Genomic DNA, 22,362 nt, shown 5'->3' on the forward strand with positions numbered 1-22,362 from the left:
TCTTATGCTATTAATGCTTTAACACAAAATATACAGCATGTATCACTGTTTGAGAGTTTGTGACTTGAGGTTATTCAAGTCCAACCCATTGTTACAACTGTACTAAATTGTTTGAAATCATTTTAATTCCTAAATTTGAAAATTGTGTTTACAAGAATTTTTTTCTTGGGGAAAAATGATAACTATTTTATTAATATATATAACATTACTTTTCAGTGGAGAAAATACTTTGTTGCACTATACTTCTTATTTGCACAATGAATTTTTTTTAAAATATTTTTTTCTTTGAAAAATATGCACATATTGCACAATTTGAAATAAATATTGCAAAACAAAGGAAATATATTGTCTGCTGGAAAACTTGTATTGCGAAAGAAAAAAAAAGTGTCCATTGCAAAAATTGTGAGCAAAACAAAATTTCTCAAAGTATCTGTGTAGCAAGTGAAAAAAAAAATGACAAGTTTCTGTAAAACATACATGTATGTATAAGTAGGCATCAGCAGTAAAGATGGAAAAATATTGAAGAAAACACATTTTGAACCTTATAACATGTACATCACAATGTTATAACAAGGGGAAATCACTACACGTATATTTCATGGCAGTGGTTGAAAAATTCATCCATTAAAATCAAGAGGGAAAAAGTCAAAACATCAACAAGTGTAAAGTTGTTCAGAAAAATGAGTGACTTCAAGTTAAAAGAATTGATAAATGAAATATGAAAGCACAGTGGATCAAGAAGTGTTGATAAAAAATACACACACATTTGATTATTTCACGGTTTTAAAAATATACATATTTGATAAATCTCAAACACTCAATTCTCTGTTAAGAACTATAACACCACAAAACCACACATTTTTTTCTCCATATCAAACATGAATATGTACATCATTAGAATGCTTATGGGAGAATTTCATTTAATTAAAAATATATACATGTATTAACAAAATAATTCTCACATTCCAGAACATGTGTAATTAATCATACAAACCTACAACAAAGTTATATAATTATCTTTCATTCACTAAAAGCTCCCATTGGGAAAAATTAAATTTAAACTAATGTTCATTGAATCTACTTCATGTCATATAATTAAAACATGCAATCAATTTTTTTGTAAATAATGAGGAAATAAAAGAAAAACACACAAGAGCTAATATTATCATACAAACCAGCAGTTACACAAAAAATGTAAATCTCAAAACCTGATATAAAAATTGTAAAACACACATACAAACAATGAAAAAAAATTCTCTCACATTTGTTTAAAATTTCCAGTACATCAAAAAAAGTGAACTATGCAGATCCATTTTCCAAACTTTGAATCTCAATCTCACTATATGATCTATAATGTGTCTTAAAGAATCACATCTTTTTGGCAAATAAAACACTTTAAAATCAAGGGGTTTTCTCAGTAATCAATAAATGTACATATATTAAAATAGATTATTTACAAAATAATGACTGGCCATGATACAACCTGTGCAGGATCTTCCATTCTGTGATAATAACATTTACTAGATTTTTTTTAATTGAATAGAAATATGATACTGTGTAGTGAACAGTGAGTAACAGCCAACAAACCAATGAATATGAAAAAAAAAAGTCCAAGGGAAAAAAAAAAAACATACACATACTTTGAAAAATCTGAGATCAACCTATCTTTACACATGTATATAAATACATGTAAACAAAAGTGCTTTTTTTTTTAATCTTTCAACCTAATAATTCTCAATTTAAAATCTTTCAACTGTGGTAATTTTAACAAATGTAATAGTACTACCAACAAGACATTAAAAAATGTGTACACAATATATTTTTACACTCGAACACAAATTTCATGTGTATCTACATCGCAAAATTATTTAATTAATTAGGCTACCAATCTAATTTCAAATGCACAATATTTTGCAACCCCATCCACTTTTATGTACATATGTATATACATGTAGTTCCAATATTTTTTTCAACAAAAATATACACATAATGTATGAAAATGAAAGAACTAAAAATCAGGTCAAAATCAATAATACAGTAGTCAACAAATATTCAGAAACTTGAATAGCACAACCACTCCCTGGATAAGAAAGCCAACTTTTAGCACAAATGAATACAAATAAATACAATGTATATGTACCCAATTTTACACACTTTTAGAGTCTTCAAGACCAGAATCACACATATATCAGCATTGCTTCTTTAAAATGGAGAGCAGTCTCTTCAAAATCACACACTGTCCAATATCACCAGACAATTTGTAGGGTCATACGACCTTTTAAATTGGGATAAACCAGCCAAAGGTGGTACGAGAAGAAGGTTTTGATTTCAATATGTCTTGATCTGTTGATGCCTTTTTTCTTTGATTTCTTTTTCTTCAGCGCCCTGTAATCAAGATTATTGATATTCAGTTACATCTGCTTATATTAAAATTCACAAAAACACATTTTTACATACATGTACAAGTACAATATTTCAATTAGTTTAGAACCACTCTTTCTGGATAATATAATATTACCAGTAATATAAGTGGGAATGGAAATTATTTTTATCTACATGTAACTAAACATAAACTTTTTGGGGAAGTTGAAACTTGTAAGTTGAATCAAAAGGTGCAAAAAAAGATAAATAAAAGATTCTTGTTTATAGAAACATCAATTCTTTCTGGGTCAGTTTCATATTTAGACAAGTGATTTAAAAAGAAAACATTACACAATAGAAACACGAGGATGAGAAATAACCCCTGTTATGCCCTCTTCAATAATGCTGCAAAGCCATTTCAACCTAATTCATGACTGAAAGGAGGCACTATCTCTTTTGACTGAGTGATATAATTGTGGTTCTATTAGGGTTGTCATTTACTACACCATGTTCTAAGAATATTTGTGTCTTTTTGGGTACTCATCAACATCAAATTCATGATTAAAATGTCTATAAACCTTTTGTTTCTTTTGTTATCCTCCAAGTTTTACAACAAATAATAACAAGGAAGCCCTAGTTACTGAATAAGAGACTTAACCCACCTCTGTGGACTGGCTAACTATGGCAATTATTTAACCGCTCGATAGTGAAATTACACACGTGGATAAAATTTGAGTAACAGAATTTAACCAATGGTTAACAGTTATCCACTGGATAAGGGATTTAATTAGTGGTTAGCGCTATACATGGTTTTGAGAAACCCAGTCCTGTACTAAAACTAACCAGCAGTGGCCATGTGGGTGGTCCCTCCATTCATGACAGTGGCTGAATTTGCTGCCTTCTGCTTGAGCATGGTCCAGTCAAACACGTAATCATACTGATAATTCAATGTTCTGAAGAGAATTCGATATAACTGTCGTAGATACATGTAGTCAGGGGCTTCCTCGAATCTCAGGCCTCTCGTGTAATTCAGGTACATGGCAAATTCTGCAGGGTACCCCTGTTCAAAATAATCATATACATGAAATATTGGACTTAAACAGAAGATGAAAGTACTAAAAAAAGTTGTTAGCTCCAACATGGTGAATAAATTAAACTGACTCAGGTCTTTTCCTCTCAATAATATTTTTTTTAATACATAAAATCTAGTATTTTTTAGCCAGCATAAAAATTCCCAGAGCAATTTTTCTGGCAGATTGATATGTTATTATAAATATCAAGGGAGACCAAGTCAACCTCTGTCATATATTTTTCATTGTGAAAAAAAAAGTCTTATTCCTATCTACATATTTACATCTAAGGACAGGAAAGAAGGCAAACTCAGATATTTATACAGATGGTCTGATAAATAATCAATGCCCTATTGGCTAACTTCTTTGTTACTGATAATTCATGCCCTACCTTGCATAACACCTCCACTGGGGTTGACATTTTCTTCTCGCTGATCTTTTCATATTTCTGTTTCTTAGTTCCAGCCTACATTAATGGTAATGCCAAGATATTTAAGAAGTAGGATCTTAATTACCAGGTACAAGAGGCCCATGGGCCATAATGCTCACCTGAATTACCCATCTCTTTTCTTTTACCCTGGCTCCTAATGCAAAGACTTCCCAAAATCAGGGATGTTGTATGTTAGTTTAATCATTTGTAGTCTTACTTTTAAGCTGAAGAAGATACTTAAGATAAATTTTATTTAAACAATTTTTTAATATTAAATTTCGAGCATTATTGCAGTTCCATCCAAGCACCATGAACCTTGATATCACCAAGGTCAACACAATATGCAGATGTTTGTGTATGTGACTAATTGTAGCCAAGTTGTTCTTGAAAAGAAGAAGCTTAAAAATATTTTGACTTTCTATTCCTACAACAAAATTGGAGCCCCTGGTGTAGCTCCATCCAAGATGGGGAGGAGGAGGGGGCATGGTTTGACCAAAATTGAATACACTGACACTATATGAGGATGCTTACATACAATTTTAACTTACTGTGGCCATAATCTTCTTGAGAAGAGAATTTTAAAAGAGTTTCCAATTCAAATCTTTGACCATTTAATCCCCCCCCCCCATCAAGTCCATTGGGTCATGATTTGTTTAAATCTGAGTCTACATTACATATAAAGAAAGTGTTCTTCTAGGTTTTTGCTTTCTCTCTTGCTCGGTGATTCTTGAGATGAATTTGTATGATCAAACTCTATTTTTAACTATTTCTTATCTCCATTATCTCCATTCTGATGAGTTTCTTATTTGTACAAATATGCACCCATTTACTCAAGGATGCAAGTTTGGAGTTGCTGAAATTGCTCCTCTTGTTCTTTGAGATGAAAACATTTTGAAAAATTCACAGACAAATGCCAGACAGAAAGATGACGGACAAACAGGTGAGCTAAAACTTGTTGATACGGTTTGAAAAGTAAATATTATCACATTGACAAACAGTATTGGTATTTTCCAAATATATTTGTTCAAAATACACATGTAACTCAATATCTTTCTCCCGAAAAAGAATTTTTAATGTCATTTCAAGTAAATTAAGTTATAGAATAATACATGCATGCAGATATTTATGATCAAGGCCTATAAATCATTAATATTTGATATCAACATTTCAAACTAACCTTTAACCCTTGCCAAGGGAGGGAACCTCTGTTAAAATACATCAAAACATAACCTAAGGACTCCATATCATCCCTGCGGCTCTGTTCTATACCCAGGTGAGCATTAATGCTAGCATATCGAGCTGTCCCCGTCAGATTTTTATCCTCTCGATACTGAATGTGCTGTCTTGTACGACTGTCTCGATATTTTTTAGCTAAGCCAAAATCTATCAAATAGACCTGAAAAAAAAGCCATAATATATAAATATTTAATTCTAGAGCAGAATATTTTTAAATGCTCAGCTAATTTTTTTCTCCTATTAAAATGAATAATGTTTATTTATTGAAAAACAAATTATATTTTTGACCCCATTTCTTTTTTCATTTGGATCCTTGTCAGAAATTTTTAGGATAACCCCCGATATTTTTCCTTGCATATTTCAGTTACCATATGTATCACTTCCTCTCAAATTGTGCTGACTCATACAGCTTAGTTCTTAACAATTACATGTACTTAATCTTAAGGGTCACAATATGTCTCTTTGAAGGACACTTTGAATAATTGGCAGTTTCTTCCTGTAAAAACTTGGGATGTGTCACGTCTATAAATTTCAGTGCCATTGAAACAGAAAAAACAGTTTCCTGGTTTATGTGTATTTTGCAATAAAAGGCTTTATTTTACTCGAGGCATTTAATATTGGTTTTAAGTATAATCTGTGTTTACTTTGTTGCAGTGTCGGCCGATCCCCATGAGGAAGTTATCTGGCTTGATGTCACGGTGGATGAAATTCTTATTGTGAACAAACTCGATCCTGTTAATCATCTGAAAAAAAAAAAGAAGACAAAATTATATTTATTTACATGTATATTTTTTTTTCAGAGTTCAGATATGTATTATCCAATGAGTCATACTACTTTTGGGAAATTCCCTCCTATGGAATAAATATGTATACAAGTAACAACACATGATGAAATAATCACAGTCCTCATCGTCGCAAACCACAGCCAAAATGTACGATCCTCTACCATTCTGACTGGGTAGGAGAGAACTTCAAGTACATGACCATGGCTTGAGATGATGTACATTCTTATACTGTTTTTAGTTTAAAATAATGTGTTAAATGTGCTAATATCAAAAATGAACAAAATTCATAAAAGAATTTAGTATGCCATATTTCTCTTTATTTGCCATTATTTCTAGAGACCCTATATATAAGCTGTTCACTTATTTACACTTCAAATTTAAAGTGTCCATCACTGTCTGATGTAATATTTAGTCATAAAGCAAATTACTTTGATTTTATACTTCAAATATACTAATGCACTTTCAAATATCCACTACACTATTTAGTCACCAAAGAATCAGAAGGGAAAGGCATGGGGGAGGGGGGCACTTGGCAGAAAACCCTCCTCATATGACAAAGTGGTGCATATAAATCAGTGGGAACTTGTCATTTCTCCTATCCCCCCCCCCTCCCCTCATAAGATCACCTCTCCTCTACCCTTCTACTCTATATGAGGAGCTTCCTCAATATGGCAATACTGAAATTAGTTCATATGCTTTTATGGTGTTTATTTGTTTGGTTGTTTGTCAGTAAGCAACTTAATTGCTAATAAGAAAGTGTGCCAAAGTTACAAGCTAGGACTAAGCTACCAAGATACTATACAGTACATATAAATAACTATATGTGTGACATAAGCTATCAAGATACTATACAGTATGTGTGACAGTAAACAGAATTCGCTGATACATGTAGAAAATCTGTTACATGGCATTGAAGCCCTGCAGTGCAAGACACAGAAGATCTGAATTTAAACATATCCAACTCTACTCCAAGCCCTGCAGTGCAAGACACAGAAGATCTGAATTTAAACATATCCAACTCTACTCCTCTAAAGTTGTTCAGCAGCCACTCAGCCTACTGTATATCACCTCGTATTCGCTGAGAACTTTATTTTCACCTTATTACACAGACCATCTGCTCATGAAAATTTCATTCTTGCATAAAATTCTACTATTAAAGATTAAGTGCAATAACCAAAATTCGTGAAAATTTTGTTTTGTTTATGAATACCAAACATCAATCTTGTGAAAATAAGGCATCACATAAATTTAGTGATCTACAGTATACCTAATAAATTGTATTCCATAAAAGTTTTGGGCAGCAATTTCATACCTAAAAACTGTATTCTACAAACATGACAAAAATTGTTAAGCAGCCCCTCTAGAACCAATCAATTGTATTTCATTCATGTTATTTAGCACTTACTCTATAATCAACCAATCAATTGTATCCCATAAATGTTGTCAAATGTAGCTGAATTACACTGAAGTTGTTCAATGACCCTTCTACAACCAATCAACTTTTCATTCAGTGTTCAGCAGCCTCTTTATGTCACACTCAACTCTATTACATTCAAGTTATTTATATCTAGAAGCTCCTCTATAACAAATCAACTGTATTACAGTACATTTGTTTCATCTTCACTAGCCAAGGGTTTCCGATCCGCTAATCTTTTCATAAACCCTTGGCCTATGGTGCTTTCAAAAGTTGGGATCGTTTATGTCACGTACGTGATCTCGAATCTTACCACATTTGCACAGACATACTGCATCATCAACAGAAATAAAAAGCGTATTTAAAATAAAAGTATTTAAAGAATAAATAACAAGCAGGTATCAAGTGATGTTTATTTGTTATGCAGGGTGTAAATCTATATCTGCAATATAGATTCCTGCTGACTTTATGTGCACATCTGCTTAAAGTTGGATGACACCATAGCTTTTTATAGAACAGCATGTTATATCATAATGGATCGTTGTTTATTTGTGTTTCTGTGTTTTTCATTCCTAAGACTAAAGAGTGAAGATATATCCAAAACAGAGATATTGTCATTTACAAAAGCATTCGCTAGTTGATCAAATATGAATTGACTCCAATCACCATGATCACAACTCGAGAAAAAAATCCTGACTTTTGATAGTACCAGAGGCCAAGGGTTTGTGAGGAGAGTAGCGGATCAGAAATCCTTGGCTAGCGAAGAAGCCCTTCTCCATATCATGCTTAACTGTTTACATTAAAATTGTTCAGCAGTCCTCCATAACCAATCAACTTTATTCCATCAAAATTATTCAGTAACCCCTCTAATACATCCAACTGTATTTCATAAAAGTTGAGCAATAGCCCATCTTTCACCAATATCCTGTACAGTAAAACATGGATATAGCAAACATGCTTATAATGAATTCATGCTTACAGCAAAATGATTTTCAATCCCCTTTGTTATTGCAATATTAATGGATATAACTAATTACATTTTTAAATAACAAATCAAAAAATTGTTCATCCTTGGCACTTCACTTAAGCAGGCCTTTCAAAAAGGTTAGAAACACTTTTATAAAAAAGATGTACCTAGTGGAAGGGATTTTAATTTAATATATGTTATTGAATCTGTCTCCATCAAATACTCTGGCCGGTACAACCATGATTTCAGCTGGGTAAAAGTACCGGGTACCAGCATATTTTGAAAGGCCTGCTATAAGCGTGTTTTACTGTATTATGTTCGGATTATGCAGCAGCCTCTTTTCACCATCTCACCTGGTCAGCCAGCATTAAGACTGTCTTCATACTAAACTTCCGAGAACAGAAGTTAAAGAGATCCTCGATGCTTGGGCCTAGGAGATCCATCACTAACACATTGTAGTCCCTCTCTACTCCCCACCATCTAAAAACAAAAACACAAAACATGATTTTGATTAATAAATGTTTATAGATATATTAAGGTCACCCAGCTGTCTCAATTTTAAGAACTTTGACAAGTGTCAATGCCTACACCCAAGTCTTTAACCTGCCTTTCAATTTGACTTCGGACTATTCAGTTGAATTTTATTACAAACAATATGATTTTTTAACCGTAATTCCATCACTTTACTATTACTTGACGTGTAATTTCGTCTAGTGTCTATCTTCTCAATAGATTTTACATTAATTTGCAAACAAATATTGAAGGAAAAAACTTATCTCAATTGAAAACATAAACAAAAATTATGAAAAGCTTGGGGTTTTATTACTGGTTAACCCTTTGTCAAACATGCAGACTACAGCAGTGTTTGATTTTAATTTTGCAATGTTTGCATGCATGGAGTACGTTTTAATAATTAAGGCATACGATATCCCTCACAATAATTCCTTGATCAAAGATATCCTACATGATAAGGAGCCAGATGTTTATAAAATAATAATTTCCTTATAATATTCCTTTTTATCTTTATTCATATTTATTTATGTATTTATTTATTTATTAGAATAAAAGGTAACTCTATTGAAAAACATTTTGCATGCATGATCTATGCGAGTACAATATCAATGGAAAGTCTAAGTTTTAATGTACATGTATTTAAGTTTATTTATCTACTTATTTGTTACTGACTTGAGGATATGATGTCACAATGCATTCATATTTCAAACATTGTAACATGTGTAAACATATGCCCTGCCCCCTTCTATTTTAGATCCACCACTTAGTGAACATATTCTTTGCTAAAGACTTTAGTTGTGTTTACCGTATATGAGGGATGCCTACACCTCCCTGGAGAATTTTGTATAGCTTGCTCTCGTAAATCAGCTGGGGATGTCTGGCCTTGACGGACTCTAGTTTGACGGCCACTTCCTGCAAACGCCACCATATAACACAGACAATGAAAAAATGTGGACAAGGAAAACAAAACAATACAAAGCGTCTATATTTAACTTAATGGTAATCTCAATTGATTTCAGGCCTTCAAAGTGTACAAACCTCTCCATTGGCTATATTCATAGCCAGATAAATGTCCCCAAAAGATCCGCTCCCGATTTTTCTCACAAGTCGATACTTTCCCCCGACATGAAATTCCCCTTTCGCTGAACTTTTCGCACTGGCCATGTTTTTCTGGATGAATCTAACAAATGATACACAATACTAACAAAACAGACTATCACTATAAAATAACTTGGTTCATTTTTCTGAGGTACATTCACAGTTATTAGTCACGAACCCAAAACAAAGAAATGTCGAGTTGTGACACATTCACAACAAAGAAGAAAGTCGCTGTGCATTATGGGAAATTATCTTAACTCAAAACAGCTGATCGGCGGCATTGTTGCTAGGGGTTGTTTCCGAATATGTGCTGGTCGCTAGGCAGCCGAAATTAAAGTTTAATTAGTGTTTTTTAATATTTTGACCATCACTAACAAGTGCCCGTTGTACTTCTTTCAATCACAATTTACGTGTGAAATATAACTATAGCTACATTGTGCCAGGCATAGGACTTAGACTATAATATTAAATTAGCATTTTGGCGGAAAAAATAGTAAGAAAACACAGGTACTTGTGGACAGGACCGTGATTCTACGATGACCCACCCACTTTTTAATGATTGTTAAATAACTTTCTTTACTTTTGATCTCTTAATTACCACTTCGATCTACATTTCTTGTTTAAAAAATCACAATATATTAATTACGACCGAGATGCAGATTCTAATGACATTTGTTTATTACTCCTATATAGAGAGTCCCCCCCCCCCCATAATTTGCCGGTATAAAACATAGCTACAGTATATGGCCATAAGTGAGTCTAATATAGCATTTTTACACTATATATTTCATTGAAAAACCAATTTTTATAAAAACCGTTGACAGATAAGACGGACCATAACAATGTCGGACTATAACAGAGTCGGACCATAACGAAGTCGGACTATAACAAAGTCGGACTACCGTATATATATTTATTAAATAAACGGAATAAATAAATGAATGAATCCAATGATAGGTATATTTCTTCAAACAGGTTATAAGCGTAATTAATTGGGTCATTGTCAAAACATGGATAAGTCTTAGATAAACAATTACCGCATGCATCCGACTGGCGGATACTTAACTACTTTAATGACGAGCATATTAATTATGAAAAAAGTTCTTTGATCTTCCGTGGAATTTGGGTTTTCAACTAAAATGCAATCATTTCGACCATGGATTCCATCAGCGACCGGTGTGTTGCGTGTACGAGAAAAGTATCTGCAAGACAACATGCACTACTGTGCGATGGTTGCAATCGCTGGCAGCACAGAATCTGTGATACAGGTAAGTGAAGATATGTTATATTATGTAATATATTATTTAAATTGAAAAACTGAAAAAAAAAATACCGATAAATATAATTAGTTAATTATCTGATTGATTAGAATTCCTGAAAATGTGTATTTATGACTAAATATGTTATATATATATATATATCTATACAAGTATATTGATGGAAGGGAAAGACATGCATGTATAGCATATGAAACATATTATTTTCTGTTGTACTCAATTTGGAATAATTATTTATGTATATTTATATGCAGATGTAAACTTTTTAGAATGTTCTGTAGTTTTTCTTTAATTTAAACACTGTATTATTGTGAAAAATACATATAGAACAGCACAGAGTGTCTTATAAATGCGTTGAAAATAAAATCAGGATATTTTAAAAATTGTTTTGCCAAAAGCATCTTAACTATTTGTTCAAATTGGCTTATAAGTATTACTTTGCTTTTTTTTCTGAATTAAAAAATTATGTGATAAGTCATTAAATATGAAATAGATTTTTTTTTATATAGAAATATCTCCTTTGAAATAATTTTGGTATACAATATTACTTGCGTAAACCTATTAATTATATGTACCAAATACAAATTGCTAGAATTAGATTATCTGCACATAATCTAAATGTTGAAACTGGTAGATATGTTAATGATCTAAATTAGAAAAAAAAAGATTATGTAAAATGTGCTCTTTAATTGAATGTTATCGAAAAAGTATTATAAGAAATCCAGTGTTTGGAAATTAATTCAACTTCTAAGTGTACAAAATATAAAGGAACTTTGTAACCTTGGAAAATATTAATATCAAGCTTCCACTAAAGAATGAAACATTTGTAAATTTTTAAGTATTTTTTAATTACAATTGCCTGTTAGAAAACACTTTCTACATAGTTTACTTGCTATTTATTGATTATGCTCACTCTCATTTTGTTATATTTTACAATATTTTACAATATTGTATATATGTATATATGTTTGGTTATTAATATAGGTAATCTGATGTGTCGTATGACGCAAAGAAATAAAAAACTTGAACTTTAAATATTAAAATGATAAACTAAACATATTTGACCAATTTTATGCAATGAGTATACCATAATTATACAATACAACAAACATCTTAGTATAGAATAATAAAATTTACATTAAAATAGAAAATAAACACAGTGAAAATAGAATGTAAAATATATTCACCCTGTCACAAAATGTATTTAATTATAAAGTTTCCCCCAGTTTTAAAACCATTAATTTGTTACCTCACAACTCATTTAAAACATTTGCAATTGCAAGCATGTTGCCTTTTTTTGTACATTGAAAATAATGGTTTGACTACCATGGCCTGTATATCAATATTATTCAGGGTTTGGAGAGTTTAGGGGGAATACCGAAATAACCGGGGAATTTCATCATTGATGTAGGTGGGAAAATTCCCCAGGCCCCGGGTCTTTGGGACAACCCTGGTTATTCATTAAAATTATTATTGTATCGTATCCAAATTTTTCTCTCAATATGCAGTCTTAGTATGAATATGTAAGTTAATTGTTGATTATTATGCTTAAACTTATAAATGTAAATTTGTTTGGTATAATTATATGTAAATATAAAATATGTCCAAAAACTAAGTTTATCAATATGATGTGGACAAGTTGAAAGATAATATTATCAATCTAAAATATCACATCTTAATTTGTAAATAATTAATTACGCCTTTATTCATATAGTTTAACTTATTCTTTAGGGATATCCCAGCGAGAGTACCGTGACATGATAAGATCTGAAATTACTATTAATTTCACCTGCACCATCTGTAAAAGGAATGAGGAAGAGACCATCAGGTATTTTCACTTAAATATAAGATGTTCAATTTTATTTTTGTCTATGCTGTCTAAGTCATATATAATCAACTTGTAATATCTTAGGACCACATTGGAAATAAGTAAGTTTTATATATACAAAAAAAAAAAACATTGTCAAATATTCATGCCTCGTCCAAAGGATTTTTACAGTGAATAATAATAATAATAATAATAATAAAGTAAAATTAACTTTAAATTTTGTTTTACTTCAGTATAATTATTTTTTATCTTTTTGCAGTGGATCAGGGGTCACAACGTGGGAAAAGAAAGCTAGTCAGCAGTGATGGTTATGAGTTCGTTAAAAAGGTACTAATTGAGTCATTTGCTTATAATATAAATATTAATATATGTAAACTATACATATTTGACCAATTTTAATATAAAAATGTAATGATAATAATAAATATATAATATAATATAATGCTAATATAACATTAAGCAAATAACAAAGTAAAATATTTTGAATAAATTATACAGGTTTCCAAAGGTGACTTCACATATTGGAGGTGTTCAAAGAGGTCAAAGACAGTTAACTGCCCTGCAACCATCTCACAGAAGGGGGACACTTTCAAGGCCAACTCAAGAGCCCACATCCACCAGGCAGATAAAGGAGCCTTAAAGAAAGTGCAAGTTTGGAAAGAGGTAGGTGTACTTATTAATCATGTTAATTAATATCTTTTTTAATTCAACAAAGATATGTTACATAAGTAGCAAATGATTTTTTTATTTTAAAAATTTCATACATAATGTACATAATGTATTAAAGAAAAATTATTTATTGCAGGTTAAATCACAGTGTGTTCAAGATATCCACAAGCCAGCACGTAGAGTCGTAGAGGATGCCATGCTGGATTTGATTGAAGAAGATGACCACCAGCTACCCAATGTCCGCAACTTGCAGAGGCTGGCCAACAGAATCCGTGAGGATCTGAGGCCAGCAGAGCCAAGGGACTTGGAGTTCATTGTAAATATCTTTTAATATATGATAGTATCTGATATGATAGATTTTGAGTATACTGATGACTATATGTGTTTCTACGTAATTTATTTCTGAGCACACTTGTCTGATTTATTCCCTTACAATTTGCTTTCAATTTCAACAGATTGACACAGACTACCTGCAGTGCCAGGACTTCCTTGTTGGAGACATACATGTGGATACTGAGAGGCACCTTGTGTTCTCCACACCAAACCAGCTCAGGATCCTGCAGCAGGCTAGAAGGTGGTTCTGTGATGGTACATTTAAGATCCTCGCCAGACCATTCCAGCAGCTGTGGTCCATCCATGCATTTGTGTGCAGAGGAGACAGTTACAAACAAGTTCCACTTGTCTTCTGTCTCATGTCTAGGAGGAAAAGCAGGGATTATGCTGCAGTAAGTTTTCCTAAATTGTTTGTATATTTAAAGAAAACGTTCTAGATTAAACATAAATAAATAATTTATTTTGTTTAAAATAATTACTGTCTAAGGTAGTTTTTATCTTGAATAAATCTACTTTTATCTTAATTTCAGATATTCAAGAAGCTCAAGGAAATCATCCCTGGTGTACCACAGGTGCAGACCTTTGTGGTCGACTTTGAGAAAGGTATCAGAATTTTTAGCTTATGAATTTTAAAATATTGAAATATAGAGAAAAATTATTAATATTAAATACATTTTAATTTATATCTTAAAATAGCAAAAGATTTTTTTAATTATGAAGAAGATTGTTTTCATTAATTATATTGAATTATTTTTTAGGTGCATGGAAAGCCATCCGCGAGGAATTCCCCAACACACTTATCAAAGGATGTGCTTTTCACTTTGGCCAGGCAGTGTGGCGGAAAGTGCAGGAATTAGGACTGAGGACGACATATACCAAACGTGGTGCTGAATATAGGTACATCAGGTCTTTGATGGCACTGCCCTTTCTGCCATCTGCAGACATTCAGCCCGCTTTTGACCGACTATCAGCCAGAGCAACATCCCAGGAACTGCAGCAGCTTGTGGCATACATGGACAGCAACTGGATTGGAAGTGCGGTTTGGCAGCCCAGGAACTGGAGTATCTTCCAGACCAATGTCAGGACAAACAACGATGTAGAAGGTAAGCTAAATATTTCTCTTAAATTATGTGATGGTAATAATATAAGATAACAGCCTCATTAAAAAAAGATATTTAAAAAATTCTTAAGAACATATACATGTAATAAAAAATATCTTTGAATATGATTTCTGTATTCTTTTATTTATTTTTTAATTTACATATTTCAGGTTGGCATACCAGGATCAATGCAGACATCGGTAAAGCCAATGCCGCCTTCTACATCCTTGTGCCTGCTCTTCAGCGTGAGGCGCGATTGGTGGACTTGACTGTCCGACTTGTGTCAGAGGAACAGATTCTCCGTTGCCAACGTAGGAGGTACCAGGACCTCACTTGCCGGCTACACGAAGCTTGGGACCGTTATACCAACGGAGAGCTCACAGCATCCCAACTGTTGCGGGAGTGTGGTGGTGTATATGGCCCAAACAACGACTAGTTCTTTGGTGTTGTGCTTGTGATTGTGCCATGTGACATGTGTACATATGTGTTAACGAACAATGAATAGTTCTATAGTGTTGTGATCGTGACTCCCAAGTGTTGACTGTGTGATATTTACACCAGTGACAATTATTTGATACAGTTAAACGTTGACCATATAATGTGCTTGCTTTATTTATTTGGTTTCAAACTTTGTTTGCAATGAAAATAAATTGATTGAAACACACTTTTTTGTTAGTTTTCCTTCATTACAATTTGAGGCTTTAATAAGGTTTTAAAACTGCCTTTTCAATCAGTGCATAAATTATATAAAATTTTTACGTCATATTTCACCAAAAAATATATATTTTTGCCCTGCAAAAGAGTAGTACCGCAGTTATTGTGAAACGGTCTATAGTTCAAGTCAACAAACTATGCTGCAGCTTCACTACGAAATATACAGAGGCAATTCTGGTTAATGAGAATGATGAGAATAACCAGGTACACAAACATGTAACTCTGGCCTAACAAAATAAAATGAGAACAACATTGTGTAAGTAATATAAGGCCTATATAACAGTATAACGCATAAGAAATATACTATAGGGCAACATAACCTTTTATCAATTATCATATGCAGTCCACTTACTAACGTACGCGTACGTTATAGTACAATTCAACGTTTTTAAGGTCAGTATACCTTCATACTCTTTGGAAATCATAAAAAAGTCTTCGAAATAAATATAACTTAATTAATTAGTAAAAATAATCCTATGGTCCGAGTTTGTTATAGTCCGATTTCCTTATAGTCCGACTTTGGGTAGTCCTAGTTTGTTATGGTCCGACATTGTTATAGTCCGACATTGTTATGGTCCGACCTATCAGTAAATCATAAAAACTTATTGTGAGGTCAATTTTAAGCCCACTTTCCATGATTTTTTCACATCATGCAGAATTGTTCAAATTTTATTGTCTTATAATGCTAAACAAAATGATAAAATAATCATTGAGAATAATTTTTTAAATCGTCAAGACGAAAATTTCTAACCTCATATTAATATAATTTCTAATTAGAGTCTTAATTAATTCGCATTTGACGTATGATAAATTACTTCCTACAAGCCTGTAAAATGTACGTCATTAAGGTGCACTGAAAATATGCATGCAAACTAATATATTAGGCCTAATACAATTCATTTATATATATTTACCATCCGCTTCATTTTATCCCATTTATTTCTTTTGAAAACTACAGTTAATTATTACCCACCTGTGTAGTTGTGCTACATATGTTCAATCAATGACACACAATATCAATGATCAAATATTAACGTAACTAAACCTACTATATATGATGATTTATACATCTCTAAAGAAAAAAAAATTAATGTTTTCCTTTATCTGTTAGCGCGGGAATTGAGGTTGCATGCAGCTATTGCAGAAAGGAAAAGTTTAATATAAATATCAAGAAATTTTTGCCGTCTTGAACAGTCAATTTGTTTTGCAAGAAGAAATCATCTCGGCACCGACTTATGGCATGTCAAAACGTTGCAATATTCGATCTTTTCCATTTGTCTAGTATAATTTTCCATTTATATTCTATAATTTTCCATTTGCATTGTATAATTTTCCGTTTGTATTGTGTAATGTTTATTTGTATTCTATAATTTTTTATTTGTATTGCATAATTTTTCATTTGTATTGTATAATTTTTCATTTGTATTGTATAATTTTTCATTTGTATTGTATAATTTTTTATTAATTGAAAAAAGGAAGGGTGGGCCAGGGGCATAAAGAAAAAATCTTTAAAATTTCTTTTTTTTATGCATTCCTTGAATTGAAATTTGCCATAAAAATCAACAAACAAATTCAAAGAATTGTGGTCCCCCGTTTACGGTGTCTTAGTGGTTGGGATGCAATAATATTATTCATGGCATATTGTAACTGCCTTGTCTGTGTGTCCTTCAAAATTCTAGATCAAGGTCATGAAATCAAAAAATGATATACCTTTCTGGAAGGTATTGTCATAGGTAATGTATAGGTAAAATATGAAAACCATGTCTTCTCTCATTCAAAAGTTCTGACCATTATAAAAATATAACAAAGACTGTAGGTTAAACTTATAGGTCAAGGTCATGAGGTCAAAAACCAGAGTACATTTGGAAGGGTCTTGAAACAGGTAATGGACATGACAAATATGAATGCCCTATCTTCTGTCATTCAAATGTTATCACCAAAGATAAATTTTTGAAAATAAGGTCAAACCTCAAGGTCACAGGGTCAAGTATCTTAGTACATTTCGAAACTTCTTGTCACATGCAGGTAATGCACTTGTCAAATATGAATGCCCCAATCTAATTAAAATTAGATGTTCCGAATCCGCTACCGCTTCTCAGAGAAGCGGTGGCGGATTCGGAACATCTAATTTTAATTAGATTGTGAATGCCCTATCTTCTGTCATTCAAATGTTATGACCAGTGTTAATTTTTTGAACATTAGGTCAAACCTCAAGGTCACGGGTCAAAGATCGTAGCATGTTCAGAAACATCTTGTCATAGGTAATACACATGTCAAATATAAATACTCTATCTTCTCTCATTTAAAAGTTATAACCAATATTATAATTTGTGAAAAGTAGACCATGCTTCAAGGTTAAGGTCACAGGGTTAAAAAGCATGGTATATTTGGAAAAACCTTGTCAAAGGTAATGTACATGTAAAATGTGAAAGTCCTATCACTTTTCTCATTTAAAAGTTATAACCAATATCTTAATTTTTTTAAAGTAGGTCAAACTTCAAGGTCAAGGTCACAGGGTTAAAAATCATAGTATATTTGGGGAAAAAAACTTGTCAAAGGTAATGTACATGTAAAATGTGAAAGTCCTATCACTTTTCTCATTTAAAAGTTATAACCAATATCTTTAATTTTTTTAAAGTAGGTCAAACTTCAAGGTCAAGGTCACAGGGTTAAAAATCATAGTATATTTGGAAAAAAAACTTGTCAAAGGTAATGTACATGTTAAATATGAAAGCCCTATCTTTTCTTAGTCAAAAGTTATGACCAAGGTAAAAGTAATCTTTAAAATTTTGAAAAGTAGGCCAAAATTCAAAATCATAGTATATTTGGAAAGATCTTGTCACTGGTAATGTATGTGTGAAATATGCAAGCCCTATCTTTTCTCAATCAAAAGTTATGACCAAAGTTAAAGTATTTGTGACAGACAAACAGACGGACAGACGAATGATCAAAATGTGTCATGAAAGCGGGGTACAAAAATAACTTTTAAAGGAGCACACATATTTTTTTTATCTCACAGTTACATAACCAAATGTATAATTTGGGATTCAATATTTCCAAGATGTTCTAAAAATCTAGTGATTAATCGAGGGTGATATGTATACATATATTTCCATTTCTAATTGTTGCCCCCCGCTTTCCCAAAAGCGAGGGGACATTAAATCTCATTTGTCTGTCTGTCAGTCTGTTTGTCACAAAAACTTTAACCTTTGTCATAACTTTTGAATGAGAAGAGATAGGGCTTTTTATATTTCACATATATATTACCTGTGACAAGACCTTTCAAAATATACTATAATTTTTGACCCCGTGACCTTGAAGTTTGACCCACTTTTCAAAAATGTTAACATTACTTTAAAAAGGTCATAACTTTTGAATGGGAAGAGATAGGGCTTTCATATTAAACATGTGTAATATTACCTATGACAAAACGTTTCCAAATAAAGTATGATTTTTTACCCCGAGACCTTGACCTTGAAGTTTGACCTACTTTTCAAAAAAATTATCTTTGGTTATAACTTTTGATTGAGAAGAGGTAGGGCTTTCATATCTGACATGTACATTACCTGTTACTAGACCCTTTAAAATACAACATGATTTTTGATCCCTTGACTTTGAAGTTTGACATACTTTTCAAATATTTCAACATTATATTGGTCATAATATTTAAATGAGAAAAGATAGGGCTTTCCTATTACATGTGTACATCTCCTGTGACAAGACCTTTCCAAATATATCATGGTTTTTGACCCATGTCCTTGACCTTGAAGTTTGACCTACTTTTCAAAAATTTTATTATTGCTTATAACTTTTGAGAAAAAATAGGGCTTTAATATTGGGCATGTGCATTACCTGTGGCAAGATGTTTCCAAGCATGAAATGATTTTAAACCCCTTGACCTTCATGTTTGACATAATTTTCAAAAAATTTTAAATTTGGTGATTACTTTTGAATGACATATGATAGGGTGTTCATATTTGACAATTGCATTACCTGTGTCAAAATGCTTCCGAATATGCTATATTTGACCCCATGACCTTGACCTTCAAGATTGACCTAATTTTCAAACATTTTATCAGTTTGCTAACTTTCGAAGGCGCAAAGATAGGGCATTCAGATTTGACACATGTATTACCTGTGACAAGCATTTCCAAATGTACTTGATTTTTTAACCTATGACCTTCATGTTTGATCTAATTTTCAAAAAATGTTAACATTGCTGATAACTTTTGATTGAGAGAAGATACAACATTTACATTTGACATGTGCATTACCTGTGTCAAGACCTTTCCAACTGTACACTTTGGTTTTTGATATTTTTTCAAATATGCATTAATTGTGTCAAGACCTTTCGGATTGTATTATGATATTTGACCTCATGACCTTGATGTTGAAGTTTGATATAGTTTTGAGAAGATATAAGCTTAATCTTTGCCATAACTATTATTAATTCAATAATTTAGGTATTGATGCACAGACAAGACAGGACACACAAACAAAACAGTTACAATATGCCATAAATAATGGCATCCCATCCACTAAGACACCGAAAGAGGGGGGCCACAATTCTTTGAATTTGCTTGTTTTCTCTGTGATAACTCTTTGAAAGTTAGGTGAGTTGATTTCTTGATCATTCAACCAGAATGTTTATTTTACCACGTGAAAGGTCAGGAGCTCATATGCATGTCAATCTCATGCAGCTGTGTTTGTGTCTGACGTCAGTGGGTGGGGACTATTGAAATTAACATATGAGGCCTTGTACATGTATATTTAAAATCTATTAGAAAGCATTTTCAAAAAATTATATTTACAATTTTATTTCACATATAAATGTAAATATAAGGAATCACTGTCTAGTTTGTTGGGTATGCATAAACGATAGTTGGAAACATGGGATAATTTAGACATAACTGGCTTCGCCCCTTATGCATAAATTAAATTAAATTAACCACAAGCAAGCCAGAGGCCTGTTCAACAGAGCAAACGTTCATGAGCACTCGCCTAAATACCTTATCCCTCCAACAGAAATGTTCACGAATGTTCGCTCTGTTGAACAGGCCTCAGGTATCTGTACTCCAGGGATACCTTGTACTTGTAGATCAGGGATACTTTGTACATGTAGATCAAAGTCATGCAATGTACATAAATGTACTACTTAATTCAATGATAATGTAAACAACAAGTATAACAAATCAAAGACAAAACTGATAATTGCTTGGATGTATTTTTTTTCTCATAGATATATTATAAACATCATAAAATACGAATCTATACAGAGGCATACCAATGAAACAATAATGTATTTTACTTAGGATGCTTTGTAAACAAAGAAAAATGGACAAGCATATTCAGAGTTCTTGAAATCAAACAATACAATTGTTAATTCTATTTTCCCCCATAAATTTAGAATATACAAGTCAACAGAATAAAACTGTTGTTATGTATCGTACATGTAAAACATCAAGATTTCTGAAAGATTTCTCAGGCAAAAAATCACGTACTATAGCACGTTTGAATCCTGAAAAGTCACCGTAGAAGTCCTGCTCATTCCCATTAGAAAATCACTTCGACATTCTCCAACTACAAATAAACATTAAAAAAAGTCCTGTTTGTCCCATTCAAGATGTCCCCCAACTATGAATAATAACTGAAGAAGTCTTGTTTGTCCCCATTAAGAAAATCACTACGTCGTTCCTCAACTAAGAATAATCACTAAAAAAGTCCTGTTTGTCCCCATGCTGCTGCTGCGCTTCTTGTTGCTTAACAGTGTCCTGCGCTTCACGCTGCATACGCTCCAATTTTTCTAGTGTCACTGACTTCAAAGGAAGAATTTTAGGCTTACACAAAACCACTGTTGGCATGTCTTCTTGGTATAGGAGTCCTTGTTTGGGAAGGACTTCTTTAATCTGTTGTTTTGTTTCTGGCATTTTGGTTCTACAAGACAAGAAAATAATTCCAAGTTACAAAAATCTTACTAGGAGTACAGTCATGTTTTAAGATGAATTACATGTACAATCCATTTTATATGATAAATAAATTTTTATAGCATCCCAGATCTGACATATTAGCCCTATTCTTTACTTCCTTATTAATAACAATCTGATTTGGAAAGAATTAAGAAATTTTGAATACACTGAATCATAGTTATATAAATTGATTATAAACAGGTTAAACTATCCTATTATAATAAACCTTAATTGTATATTATATTGAATTATGGACAGTATTAGATAATTATGTGATTATAGAAAAGTTGGTATGTCTGGTGGTTTGCTACAATCATGTTTAGTTTTCTTTAAAAAAAAAGTTTAAATTTAGATTTTTTACAATATGCTACACAAGCTAGAGAAAATGTTAAAGGTTTTCGGCCCCCAAAGACACCGACCCAGGCTCTTCCCTGGCAGGTCTTTCACAGTGTCACTTCCAGGGCATGGCATGGCACCAACTGTAATGGGAGAGGAGAAAAATTTGATGCACCAGACCGGGATTTAAACCTGGGCTCCCTGAATCTCCAGTCAGGTGCTAGGCCTTTCAACTGCCGCTAGGGTTCGATGAAAAGAACGATAA

The 22,362-nt window shown here is 32.3% G+C and overlaps 3 protein-coding genes across 3 annotated transcripts; 1 reads left to right on the forward strand and 2 right to left on the reverse strand.

Annotated features, from left to right (window-relative positions):
- Positions 1-221: 221 nt before the first annotated feature.
- LOC133186609 (casein kinase I-like) lies at positions 222-10,100 on the reverse strand. Its single transcript, XM_061321838.1, has 8 exons — positions 9,815-10,100; positions 9,582-9,688; positions 8,617-8,743; positions 5,742-5,840; positions 5,039-5,257; positions 3,823-3,897; positions 3,205-3,421; positions 222-2,385 (listed from the first exon to the last, which is right to left on the reverse strand). Exons 1-8 carry the CDS (start codon positions 9,938-9,940, stop codon positions 2,378-2,380), a joined length of 978 nt encoding a protein of 325 aa, XP_061177822.1. The 5' UTR covers positions 9,941-10,100; the 3' UTR covers positions 222-2,377.
- Positions 10,101-11,030: 930 nt separating this feature from the next.
- LOC133186965 (uncharacterized) lies at positions 11,031-15,517 on the forward strand. The gene is made up of 10 exons (XM_061322344.1): positions 11,031-11,142; positions 12,883-12,979; positions 13,064-13,080; positions 13,239-13,306; positions 13,478-13,642; positions 13,785-13,964; positions 14,104-14,373; positions 14,512-14,584; positions 14,740-15,084; positions 15,252-15,517. The coding sequence occupies exons 1-10, from the start codon at positions 11,031-11,033 to the stop codon at positions 15,515-15,517; spliced, it is 1,593 nt and encodes a 530-aa protein (XP_061178328.1).
- Positions 15,518-21,000: 5,483 nt separating this feature from the next.
- Positions 21,001-21,727, reverse strand: LOC133187095 (BBSome-interacting protein 1-like). Its single transcript, XM_061322456.1, has one exon. The coding sequence runs from the start codon at positions 21,720-21,722 to the stop codon at positions 21,495-21,497; it is 228 nt and encodes a 75-aa protein (XP_061178440.1). The 5' UTR covers positions 21,723-21,727; the 3' UTR covers positions 21,001-21,494.
- Positions 21,728-22,362: the final 635 nt, after the last annotated feature.

The sequence above is a fragment of the Saccostrea echinata genome, unplaced genomic scaffold (genome assembly GCF_033153115.1).
Source record: "Saccostrea echinata isolate AGI-Se365-2 ecotype Australia unplaced genomic scaffold, CSIRO_AGI_Sech_v1 ptg000014l, whole genome shotgun sequence".
Taxonomy (NCBI): domain Eukaryota; kingdom Metazoa; phylum Mollusca; class Bivalvia; order Ostreida; family Ostreidae; genus Saccostrea; species Saccostrea echinata.

Coding starts and splice junctions, on each gene's coding strand:
- LOC133186609 (XM_061321838.1), bottom strand. CDS start 9,940: ATGGCCAGTGCGAAAAGTTCAGCGAAAGGGGAATTTCATGTCGGGGGA. Junction 5,258..5,741: donor TCGGCCGACACTGCAACAAA/GTAAACACAGAT, acceptor CTTTTTTTTCAG/GTCTATTTGATAGATTTTGG. Junction 3,898..5,038: donor TCCCTTGGCAAGGGTTAAAG/GTTAGTTTGAAA, acceptor CCATTAATGTAG/GCTGGAACTAAGAAACAGAA.
- LOC133186965 (XM_061322344.1), top strand. CDS start 11,031: ATGGATTCCATCAGCGACCGGTGTGTTGCGTGTACGAGAAAAGTATCT. Junction 14,585..14,739: donor TGTGGTCGACTTTGAGAAAG/GTATCAGAATTT, acceptor ATTATTTTTTAG/GTGCATGGAAAGCCATCCGC. Junction 15,085..15,251: donor GACAAACAACGATGTAGAAG/GTAAGCTAAATA, acceptor TACATATTTCAG/GTTGGCATACCAGGATCAAT.
- LOC133187095 (XM_061322456.1), bottom strand. CDS start 21,722: ATGCCAGAAACAAAACAACAGATTAAAGAAGTCCTTCCCAAACAAGGA.